This window comes from Ammodytes marinus (genome assembly GCF_949987685.1).
Source record: "Ammodytes marinus genome assembly, chromosome: 10".
NCBI lineage: Eukaryota > Metazoa > Chordata > Actinopteri > Uranoscopiformes > Ammodytidae > Ammodytes > Ammodytes marinus.
Genome location: NC_137214.1, coordinates 17,575,911 through 17,590,404, shown reverse-complemented (window position 1 = coordinate 17,590,404; position 14,494 = coordinate 17,575,911). Strand labels below are relative to the sequence as shown.

General features: G+C 38.5%; 1 protein-coding gene across 1 annotated transcript in view; it reads right to left on the bottom strand.

Moving 5' to 3' along the window:
• The window catches only part of LOC307256155 (ecto-NOX disulfide-thiol exchanger 2-like), a gene marked incomplete at its 3' end in the record, with an annotated part of 75,174 nt that overhangs the window by 25,948 nt on the left and 34,732 nt on the right, over nucleotides 1–14,494 (bottom strand). The window contains exons 4-5 of the mRNA XM_080035042.1: nucleotides 11,358–11,591; nucleotides 7,700–7,912 (exon numbers count right to left, since the gene is read on the bottom strand). Of these exons, the coding sequence (XP_079891168.1) occupies nucleotides 7,700–7,912; nucleotides 11,358–11,591 (447 nt within the window). The remainder of the gene's footprint in view (nucleotides 1–7,699; nucleotides 7,913–11,357; nucleotides 11,592–14,494) is intronic.

Sequence of the window (14,494 nt, the reverse complement as noted above, 5' to 3'; positions counted from 1 at the left end):
CTGATCTTATACATGTTGGAAAACTGATGAATTGCAGTGTGGAGAATTTTGATTTTTTGACACATTTTGTAAAAATACATCTCAAAATAAGTTTTCCTCGTCTTGTGTGTGCCCTTTTGATGATATATTTACAGCAAAGTTCTCACATGTAAAAACGTCATCTTGACAGGTGCGTAGGATCAAAAACTCTTGACTCCTGTTTCTTCAAAGTGTATTGATATTTATAATTCATATAGGAATGAGGTATTAATGCATAGAGACGAGAAGCAACCAACATAGTGTACTTCTATGCTTTAGACTATGTCTACTGACAAAAATATTAGAAATTCTCTTTACCTTTTCCAAAGAATCATTATAAAAGCTCTGTCCAACACAGCACTAAAAGCATAAAATAAATGTAGAAAACAGAAAAAACTGTTTTCTCACTTCTTGAAATGTTAGCTGAACTTTGATTGCAGCAAAATGTGTCAATTAATACGATATACTTGACCATACTTTAAATGGCAAATGCAACACGATCAAATCATTTGCATGGTCATTTCTACATTTTGTGTACTGTAACTTGATGAGACCATCAAAGAAAAGATTTGCAGAAGCTCCTGGTCTTCTTTTTATCTAAATTTGCAGTGCTATGGTGTGAAGAGAGCTTCATGGCATAAATTGGAAGCAGGACATTGTTCTTCCAGTGTAAATTGCATCAAAGTATACGGAGTTGTTGGAACTTGGCACTGTCAGATGGTAGATTACCTCAAAGACAGATACAGTAAAAGGGGAAAAAAAATTCCCGAAGGCAAAGGAACACATATTTGCAGCGGAGAGGCACAAAAGAAGTGGTGTTTATGGGAAATGTGGTTGTAATGTTGATTGCAATATCGTATATTGGACATCATTTTCAAAATGTTTACCAGCCACATGTTTAATAATATTGCTGTGGATGTGAAATCTCAATTATCTCTTTCCATAATAACTAACAGAGTCAGATGTGCATTTGAGTTTGTGTGTTTGGTATTGTTTGTCATATACAGGAACAAACAAATCAACATAATCCACATCGAATATATATGCTAGCACTTTTGCTAAATTAGCAAGACTTATATTAACATAACTTTAAAATGAGATTCTAAAAAAGAAACATGCTTTCATCTGGAGCTCAATCAAAAAAACTTCATATAAGATCTAAAAGTGGACAAAACATTGGCAGTAGAAAAAAAAATCTAAATGCAATACATTGAACACATTGCTAACTCCCAGTATGTGTATGCAACACCCAATCCTATTGGTGGAATATGCATTGGTCTTAGCTGCAGCCAGAAGAGGGCATACAGGCCAAACTCAACACAGAGAACACTTTCTTCCATGGCAGAAGGATGGGACCGCCAACAGAGGAAGAGGACGCTTTTATCCGGCTTTTTCAATCTTTTCTTTGGAGGCACTATGTGATGAAACAATCCCCCTGGATAGAGCAAAGCGCCCAAGAGATCTCCCCTGTGGTTTTGGTAGAAGGCAGTCAAGCCTGGCAAGGCATGTCAGAAACTAGCTGTGGTTAGGGCGACAGAGCCAGTGCTAGTAGTAGCAACACTCCTGGCCTGCTTCTTTTTTTTTTTCTGCTAACAGTGAAACAGTAATATGGTCTTGTATTCCCTGACCAGTTAGCAGAAACAGGTTTGAAAAGGGCAGTCAGCACTTTATCAAATGGGGGACCGCCTTAGAGGCAGTGGCAGGTCTGGGACAGCCTAAAAGTGGAATCACTATATACAATTCCTTGGATGGTTGAGGCTTTTGTGATGTGATTTTGATGCAAGACATTTACCGTATGCTCGCAAAGAACATATGGAAATTCCAACCTCGCCAACCTGTTAAGATTGTTTATGTAATGTAGCTGCATCAATAACATCCAGTTATATTTTTAGGAATGTGTGTAACCTCTGCAAAAAGCTATTCCCTGCAACACGGGGTGCATGACCTCTGCACAGAGCATGAAGTAAATTGGACAATAGTATATAACCCCAGATGTCTACAGAAATTCCACAGTGTTATGGTTGTGCCAGAGCTATGCCACATTTTCGTAGCAGATTAAATGCTAACTGGCAGCGTTTTATAAGCATGTTTTCTAACAGTCAGTTCCACAGCTGAGAAAATTAAGATTGTTGAAGGTTCAAGTTGTATGCTTTCAATTAAAGAATTTGTGCAGCCACTTCTGAAGGCAAAAGTGTGTATTAGTTGCTCTGAACTGCCACACTGGAAGGATGGGTAAAAAGCCAGCTGTTATAGAGAGGGAAGAAATATAATACATAAAATGAGAGCTTGAGAAATATGCTCAAATGCTGCTTATTTCTGCCTAATGACTGTGCTTGTTGAATTGTCCATTTGGAAAGTACAACTACAATGTTGGAAAGGTTGTGGAGCGGGTGGTTTAAGGTGCTGTTTGAGCATTCAGTCTAATGGATTTGTCTTGCATTACAGTTTATGAGATATATAGCAATGGCACAATTCACCCCATGGTATTCTCTCCAACCACACAACTTACACCACACCGAGGGCAAGTTGTGCATCAAGACAACTTTTTTTCCGAAAGCTATATTTCTTCAACAGTTTATTCCAGATCCAAAGTTTTTATTGCCATGGATGCACAACACCCTGAAATATATGTACATATTTGAGTTGGAGACTTTACTGTCAAGGCCTTACTTTAAAGTCACTTTGAGTGGAAAGTTGCACAATTTAGGCCACTCTCCCCTATAGGGATTATTAACGTTTTACATTTTTTTTTTTTTTTTTTTAATGTTGTTTTTGATGGTGTGTTTTTCTGGAACGAATATTTGAATATTCGCTCGGAAAAACCAACGAATATTCGAAGCCTGAAAAATGGCATTCGGGCCAGCCCTAGTTTCTACTGACAAACCTTTAAACAACCTTAAACACTGTTGACATTCAGTAAATTGACTTATTAAAAAAAGGACAAATCAAAACAAGGGCAAAGTCGTAGGTTTCTCAATAAATAAAGGACATTTTAATATATATATATTTTTTTTTATTTAAGGTGGCAGAAGGTTGAAAGCCTCTATAACAATGTGGGCTTGGAGGGCAGTGTGGCGCTCTGACAAAAGCGGAGCCTGGTAAACATGGTTATTTATTTTCTTCACAGGTGTCGTGTGTAAACCTGCCTCACGGGAGGCCAATCTCAGTGTTGATATTTGCATGGGTGGAGAAACAAACTCATGAATAGAAATACGTGTTTGGGTGGATTATTGTGTTGGATGTGGTCTGCCTTTAATGAGAGAGAAACACAGAAAGAAGGGAAATGAGGGGGTGACTGACGGTGGGGAATAGAGGTAAACAATGAGAGAATAGCAAAGAAAGAGAAAGTCCTAGGAGGTTGTAAACTACTTCAATCTGCCCCCTTTGAAACCAATACAATGTGTACAGATATCAATACAATCAGGCATATAAATATGCATCAAACAGGGAGAGGGGCACAGTTATGGCCTGCTCTCAGGTGACAGACCCTCACTATTGTTGTTCTATTGCATTCAGTCCTCCATTCATAGTTTGTTGTCCCTTTTTACATGTCCTACTTTTTGATTACATTGTATAATATATCAGATCAAATGGAAAAAGGAGAACATAGTGTTGAGTGCCACAAGAGTATAGAAAGACATTGTAGCATACAGATAAAGAACCTGAATGGATGCAAGAGACAAAGGGTAAACAAATACACAGTTACTAATAACCCCAAAGACATGTTCATATTGTACACGTACAACAGAGTATTTGATCTTATGTAACATTGTATCTTGGGTTTTAATAACAACTGCAATGTAAATATATTGCATAGTAAAATAGGTCCACCTTGGACTTAAATACCCCCTCAAACTCAGCTACTGTGTTTTCAAATGTCTTATTTGACTTAAAAAACAAGTTAAATAAGTAAAAAAGGGTGCACTCTATGCTTTGTTAGTTTTCGGAAACAGCATGTAAAGCAATCATTTAATGTTAATTCCTTTAAACTCAGCACTTGATATCACATGAGACATCCATGTGTTAAAATCTCCATTCATCCCATTGAAGCATTATCCTGATAATCAAGCTGAGCGGCTGTATCGTTTCACTTTATTGATGCAGCCCACGAGTATATTCATGTCACGTTCTTGCTGAGGATGGGTTATTCGTATCCTTTTTTCCCCAATAACTAATTAGAAGCAAGTCATGTATCTGTCCCACCTACATCCTTTTCAGTTGACACATAAGCTGCAGCTGAGGTTACAAGAAGCAGTTCACTTTATCTCCTACTTTGATCAAATAATTATGTTGATGTTAGAGTTGTCATTTCCGTAGACTAACTAAAAGCAACATTTACAGCCAAGTCGATGTCATCCACGCTTGTTGGCATTTTTCTGTTGTGTTGCTAGCAAGCGATGTAGGATGATGACGCCCCCATTCTTAATGGGAAACATCTGTCAGTGGGCACAACACCAGACATAAATGAATCGCTGAATGTAATATGTGTATTCATAAGATTAGAACCAGGCTCTGTGAGTATACTGTCATAAAGAAATTAAACAGCTTTGGTTCATAGACACTCCTGTTAGACACTGAACAGAAAAGGATGGAGCAAAAACTATTTTAGCACCGGTAGCAATACGTTTACAAATTGGTATTGGCACCCTTTTGTGGAAATCATGTCAAGCAAGACTCATATGAGATAAATTAGAAATTAAATGCACCTGTGACAATATTTCAGTTCTCATGTGACTTGAATCAACCAATGAACTGTGGCTTACCTGCTTAAAAAAGCCAATTTATTCCCTGTTCCTGTTTTCACAGTGAGGACAAGACAGCTGTCTAAGAGTATCAGAAAGTGCTATTATGACCACACACAAGAACTCTTAAGTGTCCGAGGCAATCTCCAAAACTCTAGTATCCTTGTTTCAACAGTGTGTAATTAACACAAGGAAAATCACAAAGCAAAGTTTTCCAAGGTTTGTGCAGACCGTGTTGAAAACATACCATTTAAAACTTCTGAAGAGCTAGGCTGACATGAAGCAATACGTAGTGATGTTGTTGTCAACCTGTACTATAGCCAGCACACTAAACCTAGAAGGTCTTTATGGGCAAAGGCCATGGAGGAACCCACTGCTGAAAGAAAGGCGTACAAAGGCACAACTGATCTTTGCCAAGACAACCCTACACAAACCACAATCCTACTAGGCAAATGTTACCACAACAATACATCTCTTTTGAAATTTGTAAAAGGAAATAAGGCTTTTGGAAGAAAAAAACACTGAACTTACATTTAAAAATTGTAAAGTATCCATAACGTTGTGGGAATATCTGCCTTTGTGATGGGATTATCCAAACATTCAATATCCTATATCAATTGCAAAGGAAAAAGGGGAGAAACTAACAGTAGACCTGTGCAAGTCAAGAAGCTTGTAGATGGCTACAAAAAAACATTTGGAGGCTGCCATTGTTGTTAAATGGTGTAAAACCTAATATTGGGATGGGGTGCTTTTAATACGGTCCTACAGGCCATATTTCCTATTTCTTTTTTGAAATCCCTACATGCAAGTTCTGAACAAACTTTTTTGTTGAATAGCCTAAGACATCATCTTAAAATATTCAGATGATACAAAGTTTGATACATTCCAAATTATTTTTGAATATATTGCACAGGTTAAACTTTAAAAGTGCCAATAATGTTGACAAGAATTGTATGTGTCATTCAAAAAAATATAGTATGGGTGTAAAGTATTGCTCGTAGTCTGTGTTTTGCTTAGTGTATGTGTGAAAATGTGTGTGTTAAACCTTATTTATTATCTCTGGAAATCTTTGCATTTGAAATGCTGTGTATACATAGAGCGGTGACCTGTGATGAAATAGCAGACGGCAGTAGTGTCATGGGAATCATTGCAGCATAGTGTGGTCGATTGCACCTGCTACCCAAGTATAGCACTTAGTGAATGGTACATTCTGAGGGATGGTGCTATTCTTTGGGGGATGTGACATACGATAAATTGTTTACTGAGTGCATGTTTGTGTGAATGAGAAACATGCACTCGAAGAGCCCATATTCTCCTTTAGCTGTGAAGACTTTGGAAAAACTGTGTTTCTGTGACTAGTGGCAGAGGGCCAGATCCAATTTTTCATGTAAAGACACAATTCAAGACCTTCTAAGGATGTTTGTCAAACCTTTGACACAAGTCGAGAAGAAACAAAAGCAATACAATTGTATAGATAACACCCATGACACCCATTGAAATCCAATATTACTCAAAATTATAATGGGAATACAAATTGGAAACCATGAACCATGTCACCTCTGAATTAACTGTGTTGTAAAAATGTGATGCTTAACATGTTAGTCTCAGCAACACCAGGGAGTAAGGTTAAAAGACATTCAAAGTGATATTTTTTGAGTACATTGCACTCATAGTTTGACAAACACAGCAGTCAAAGAGTTCTCCCTTTTTACACAAGCACGTACTGTGTGGAGACTAGACGTCCACTAGTCAAAGTCAAAGATCCTTTCATTTAGTATCCGAATGGCTGAGCCTTTTCCGAACAAATTTCAAAGGTTTTTTCATAAATGTTATAAATAGCCGAAATGAGGTCATTTTATGTGTTTTGGTAACCTTGAAATAGAACTATTTGCTTTTTCTCAGCTTGACTATTAAAATTCCGTGCGCTCCCTGCCTGCTCAGTCAGACGACCAGTCTTCAGCTGAAGAATGAATATATCTGTTAACAAAATAAAAGTAGCCATCCACTGCATATATGAATATATGTACTGCTCTTGTCATAATGTATTTAGTTATTTAACACTGTAGCATTGTTTTTTGCTGTCAACAGAGCTTTGGTATTTAAAAAAAAAAGCTGTTTCATTAAGAGAGACAATCTAAAGATGATTATTTTAGCAAAGAAACTTCCACTGAATTGATTTGTGTATCAATAATATGTTGGTGATGGTGTTGCTGATTTAAATAAACCGTCTGTTGATACATGTGTATGGGGGCGGCAGAAGGGGATGTGAAAACGGGCTGCATTGCCCTTTATATGTCAAGACAAGTTTAGTCAGTTACAGTATATTGTTCAAGCCTAATATCAAAAATAAAAATGTTGCCTCAAGGGGCTTTACAATCTACAGCAGTGTAGAATAGAATAGAATAGAATAGAATAGAATAGAATAGAATAGAATAGAATAGAATAGAATAGCCTTTATTGTCATTGTATGTTGTACAACGAAATTTGAGTGCCACTCCTCTGGTGCAATCAGCATGCAATATAAATATAACATTTTTAGAACAGAAGATAAGGAAATGTTGTTAAGCTATATACAAAAAAGAGACTATATTTATATATCTATCCTATTTAAATTGTAACTATATAACTATTTAAAAAAAAAGAAACTATATATATATCTATAACTATAAAACTATAACTATATAACTATTGAAAAAGAAACTATATATATATCTATAACTGCATAAATAACAGAATCTGCAGCAAACCTATGTAAGCAAAAACAAATAACAAAAATGGCAGGTCAACCAGGGAGAAAATGTTGACCTGTAAGCAGGTCAACATTTCAGTGTGTCAGTGTGGTGAGTGAATTGTGTTCTAAACTCACATTAAACTCCCGACCCGGTAGTACAATACTGAAATATACTGTACTGTACATGCATTATGCATTGAGGACTCACATTGAGCCAGTATGGCGGCCATTACTGTCTTGAATTTGTCTTTGGCCTCTTCCATCTCCTTCTCATGCTGACTCTTCTCAGTCATCAGCCGGCGGATGTGGCCGTTGGAGGACTGGATCATGGAGTAGAAGTTGTTGGCGTTCCTGCGGTTGACTTCCCCTCGCTCCAACCAGGTCAGGAGCACGCGCACCGCTTCAGGGAACTTACTGTCATCTAGGGAAGAACAGAGAACATGGGTTGGAGAGGGCAATCTGGGTCAATATTGAGCATAGTAAAAAAAATGAACATTTATTTATTTCCATCTGGGAAGGAGTGTCGTGAAGGAGATAGGAGTCTACATGAGAAAGGTTCAAATAAGGGGCCACCTTTAAAAGCTACAGAGGAAAGTAGAGAGTACAGAAGGGAGGAAAGACATGAGGCCAAAATCAATAGCACCGAAGTACATTAACAGACCAGCCTCTGCCAACTCAAGTTTTGTTTAGCTAAAGGGGGACAGAAACAGAGAGTGAGGATCAACACCAGCAAAGGAACACTGCCTCTCTGCAAATCCACTCTAGAAGCATTTGATGACCTGGGGAACATGCAGGAGTCAGCAAGTTCAACAACAACCCAAAAGAGGAGAACAGATTTCACAATACACACACTTTAAAAATGTCTCACACCCAAGACAGCAAGTAGCAATACAAAACAATACAAAAAGTAAACTCAACTTTGATCTCTTATCAGGGCTGTTTATTTAATGTCTGAGCATGATTTTAGTGTTTGAACAAGTTGTTAGAGCAACATCTATTTTAAGTTGTGTGCTGTGGGGTTGTTCGCACCCAAGGGTGTCTGGGAAAAAAGAATGAGGACATGAAGATGCTAAAATGAATATAACTTCAAGAACTATCTTCTTGGGTGCAAAAGAAGAGAGCATATTAAATACATGAGTGAGGAGCAAACAGCATAATATCTATATGCTGAACACAAAAGAGCAGCAGGTTAAATTAGGACAACAAATTGTGGTAAAACCAATCATCTCCTGTCTTGGCTATAAATATCCCTGGTAAACAAGTCTCGCCAGAGGTCTGCAGAAAACATGAGCATCCGTGTAACATAGTCACTGTTGCACAAAGTGAAGGTTGTTCAGCAGTAGTCCTGCTTTGTCTGGTGAATAATCAGATGATGTCAGGAGACTATTGATTTCTATTGTTGTTATTCCGCTGGGGCTTTCCTGTCCTCTGCTGTCTCGCTGTGTTGCTTTTGGGACACAGTAGACCTAGGAAACATTAAGATCCCACACACACACACACACAGACATCACTACACAACACACTGTCTCAGACCTCCAGAGCACACACACACACACACACACAAAGTCGTGCACATGTGTCACGTGCACACACATAAACATTACTTAGCGTCTTTACAGATTGAGCAGCTGGGGAGGTTTATATTTATTTAAGCCCGGCTGTGCAGATGCTCTCAATTTCTCTCTGTTGCTCTCAACCACACACCCTCACACAATCACGCACACAAATTAAACACACACACACACACACACACAAAAGTGGGTTCCATCAGACGGCTTGCATGAATGATGAGCGATCACAGCTACAGATATTGGATCAAGGTGTTATCTCGTGAATTCCTGAAGTGTTCCTGTTTGTTTATATGCAAATTTAGGTCTCATAATAAATGGGCTCTAGCACCAGCCTTATCAATTATTATTATTAATAGACACTTTGGATGAATAATGGTGGTATTTGATCACTGACAATGGCCAGAGGCCAATGAGATTGGGATTCTCATTTAAAAGGTATTTGGCTGAAATATCACTTATTATCTTCAGGGTTAAACATAAATACACTAATTCAAAATATAAGAATGTATTACTTTGGTTTTCAGGAAAAAATTATTACTCAATAAGAATACATTTTTATTTTTGTCTATTTTTGTCTATGATTTGTTATTTTATCTAGAAGTCAAACCTATCCTAAGGAACAGATGGAAAAGTCCCTTAACTTCCAAAAATGTGTCCACAACACAGCAGTTTAACCAGACAATAATAAACTATTTCACTGCAAAGTGAATCGCTTAATTTACTAAATCAATCCCTAGAAGCTCTGTGAACAGCTGGGATAAAAACACACTATAGGTGTAAATATGTGAAACATCTTTGTAATTGGTGCTGAATTGAAGCCAAAAACACAATTACAGCAAAACTATCCACTAAAGTTTCTCAATTAACAAAAAGATGGTTGTTGTTAAGTGGTCACTTAGCAGATAAATCAGGTAATTGAACAGTCAAGGCATCTACTGACATACACTACAGATCTAGTGCATCTCTTGCACAGAGTGTGCCTTGCTTTAATGTGACACTTAAAGATGAATGGGCAAGGACCGGAACGTAACTGGGGATCAACAAGGAATATCCTACAACAGATGTTTGGTTTCCACAAGGCTCAATAAGAAATTTGCACATACCGGGCCATCTCAGCTCACCCTCTTGTTACGTGTTATGTGCTCTGAACACTGATCTGAATTACACTCAACCACACAGAGCTTAAAAATGTTTTAAGTTACAGTGCAACACCTTGCAGTCAATAAAAAGTCAAGTCATTTTCTCAAAAGGAGGTCGAATTTTAAGAATTAAGTAGAAGTATATGACACTCAAATAAGAAAAAAAGTATCCAATGGAATGAATAATTAAGTCACTTAGATCATAGCTGAAATTATTAATTGATTATACAAGCAGTCAATCATCAGAAGATTCTTCAATCTATTGATTGTTTAAGTCATTTAATCATCAAGCAACAAGACTGACTCCATGCCTACCTGGGGCATACAGTAGAGAAAGCAGCACGCACGCACCGTATCCATTTACACAGGATGTGTTCAGGTACAGTATTTGATAAGGTCACCCGCATTTTGGCAGCGCTCAAAGCCTGATACATAATCACTGTAGTTATGTGCATAAAAAGAGGAAAATAGACTTCAAGCATAAAACTATGCTTTGGGTAGCATTTATACCTGTATAGCCGGGGTAAAAGATGTGCCTTTAGGGCCTGTGTAGAGATATAGATTCTTTAAAATTGTTCAAATAGAAGCATGTCTGTTCTTTCAGATGGGCAAAGACAGATGACTGAAAAATGCAGCCGGAACACTTTCTCTTTAGACACTTCTTAAGAGTATATAGATATGCTAGTGGCTCTGTGATGTTCTAAAGTGGTGTTTTACGCTCAATGATAATGTGCGCATGCTTACATGCTTACATGCTAGAGCTCAGCAGGCATACTCTTTACCAAGGTCACAACTTCATTTAACAGCATGCCAACATTAGCTAATTAGCAGCCAAAATAATTTAAATTTAAACACAAATGTTGACCTGATAGTGGCTCAAGAGAGAGAGAGAGGTTCACGGAAGTGAATAAGAACACATCTTAGTTGTACCGACAGACTAACATTACCATCCCGAAAGCCATGTCGATAGCATGGCTATTGGCTAATGACAATTTTTATAAAGTTACAGCTGCACAAATGTGAGGATTTTCTGCTTTTTAAATGTTCATTCTAAAAATAAAAATAAACAAATGTGTGTTGATGCACTGATTCAAAATAGTTGGAGCTTTCCCATTTTTTCGTACAGAATGGATGATTCATGTTTGTCTATACCGACCTTTAATCTTGTCCCCGAGCTCACAGCACTCGTGCTCAGAGAAGTGGACGATGGGAGGAGGGGAGGGCGGTCGGAGGAGATCCTCCTCTATCTTGCGCCGATGCCTCATCTCTCTGGCGAACATGCGCTGCCGACACTCCCACTCATACAGGTCGTCTCTGGCCTGGGCAAAGTCCACATGGAGACGGCCCGTGTCTTTTTTGTCCGTGCTGGAGCCCAAGCGGATATGATAACCTGTGGGGGGGGTTCAGAGGAGATGAGATAAATTAAGAAAAGAGTGAGGTCTGGGGCAAAAGATAGACGGAGAGATAGACAGACAACTGAGGATATGGAAGATAGCCGAGGCATTGCATTGATCGGATGAAAGTGGCACCAGAATGAAATATCAATTTCTATCAACCCCTACTCTGTTTCAGACCTACAGCAGATAGAGATAGATAAGCAGAGAATACGAGTACTCAGAAAGGAAGACAAAAGGCTACATACACAGATACACACACAAACACACTGACAGAGACACACACAGTATATTTGTTATCACCATGTGTCCTGTTGCTGCAGCTACACTTACGGAGTAAAAGCAGACGTTTCGACAGACAAATGCTGGGAAACTCACTTGAGCTCTTTACTCTGTATGCACAAGAGTGTGAGACACTAATTACAGTAATAGCCCTGGATCAACCCCAATACCTCTGACCTGACACTCAAAGCTCAATCCAGTGGCCGTGTGTGTGGGTGCGAATTGAAATCACTCTCGTTTAGTTAATTAATTGGTCCAAATTATCTGCAGAGGCTTGGGTGTTTGCGGTACAGTGTGCAGTCAAAAAACAGGAAACATGCTCAGAAAGCCACGAGCCAGCCTTCCCTCCAAATGTAAACAAAAAAGGAAAAAGCAGATAAAGTTGGGTCGAAGTGCACGCAGAAGAAGGACGTGAGTGTGAATTTTGGGTTGTTTATGGAGTCTCCTCTCCCTGCTTAAGGCTACCGGATGAAATCAAACACACACACACACACACACACACACACACACACACACACACACACACACACACACACACACACACACACACACACACACACACACACACACACACACACACACACACACACACACACACACACACACACACACACACACACACACACACACACACACACACACACACACACACACACACACACACACACACACACACACACACACACACACACACACACATTAAATAATGCATAAGGTATTATTGCAGGGGCTGGTGTTTTGAATGAGCTTTGAAGAGGGAATATATGGGCAGCAAACCACATAGAGAGATTTAAGGCATCTCTGCAGGAGAAGCTGCTGGATGGAGATAAAATAAAATGAAATCATAAGCCGGTGGCACATGACGAACAGGGACCTCTTCTTCTCAAGAAGCAGTTAAAGCAGAATCCCACAGGCCAAAGGATTCTTAAAGGTGAGCAAATTAATTTGTCCTGTGGTGTGACTTTGTGAGAGTGACAAATATTTATGAAAGCTTTGAGCTTGTGAAACTGTGAATTAATGGGCATAGAGCTTAATCAATTGTATAATTATAGAGAAAGGGTTTGACTACTTGGCAGTCTAATAAAACACTTCCTAACATTGGATATGTATTATGTACAATGACATCAGGGTTTCGTTGGCAGACCAAACATTATGACTGTGATTTGATTTGAGTACAGATAAGACACGTCTATTGATAATGGCATGTCATTTTTATTTTCCCACACAAGTTTAATTGTATTCCAATGCAATTCTGCCTCTTTATTCAATGTATTAATTCAGAAACACCCTATTCAGTCTCAAAGGAAAATGTATACGTAGTTGTGGAAGTAGCTTCACCTCCTAAGGCCCCAACATAGATGACCTTCCTCAAAAAGGGCTGTGTTTGGTTGATGGCCTATGGATGGACGAAATGGGGATCACAACAACTGTAATTGGTTTGTGTCTGGATCGTGTGGAGATTGTTGAAGGTAAAAACTATCTCTCATTTGGAAAGAGCAAAAGGTGAATGAGAAGTTATACTAGGATGTGACTTGAGTTGTATGAATATGTGTGTAGTGCACCATAGCTCAAAGTTAATGGAAGAATGTAAACAAATTACTGTAGGGAATGAAATTAAAGCAGGATGCGGCCTGATCACGTACTATAAATCTGTACGCTGGTGGTAACGGCAGGGGATATCTGACTATAAATCAAAACCTCCACTGTGGGTTTTTACAGCGGGGTGGCCATTATCACCTTATGTCAAGTATGAACTCACTTTTTATATTTTACATTGTTGGGCTTGCCTTATGCTTACTTTATGTTTATTGTTATGCATCAGACCATAGTCAAATTCCATGTATGTGTGAATGTAGCTGATAATAAACCTTTTTAGATTCACTTACAGGTAGGGAGAGAGAAGTTTGTATATTATATTTTTATACATTTGGAACCAAAGCACATGTATGTAGGCTTTTTTGTTGATCACTGGCATCAATTTAAAGGGGACATATTATGCAAAAACTCGGGTTTAAAATGTGTATTTCCGAGGTCTACTAAAAAAGGTTTTAATGGTCTATTGTACAAAAAGCCCATTAGTTTTCTACCAAAGCCCATTTCTTCATTGCCTTTTCAGGCCTTTTTTGGCCTCTCCCTAAAAAATTTGGTTTTGACATCTACCCCCCTCCTATCTACATGGGCGTGCATGCACCGCCCTGCTCATTTACTCTATACCTACCTATATGGGCATGGCACACGCCCAGCTGTCAGTTTTGTTTACTTTTGGCCAATGCAGCATGGAGATCGATGTTACCATGTTTACCTTCATTTCTACAGCAAATATCAGCACACTTATCACTTCTAAACCAAAAGCTTTACAACTGAACCTGGTCAGGCAGGAGTCTGAGCTGAAAACTGTGAAAATTGCATCAAGATTTCTGGTTTCCCTGACATTATCCTCAGGTAAATACAGTTTAAATATGTCACAGTCAGTAACAGAATATGAGCTAAGTATTTATGAATAAACTCTCTAAACTTGTAACATACAACGTTTTATGTATGTCTCTACAGGTTAAACTGGGGAATGATCTACAACCCAGTGGAGTGAAAAAGCTTTGGTTGTGAAGCCATGCTGTAA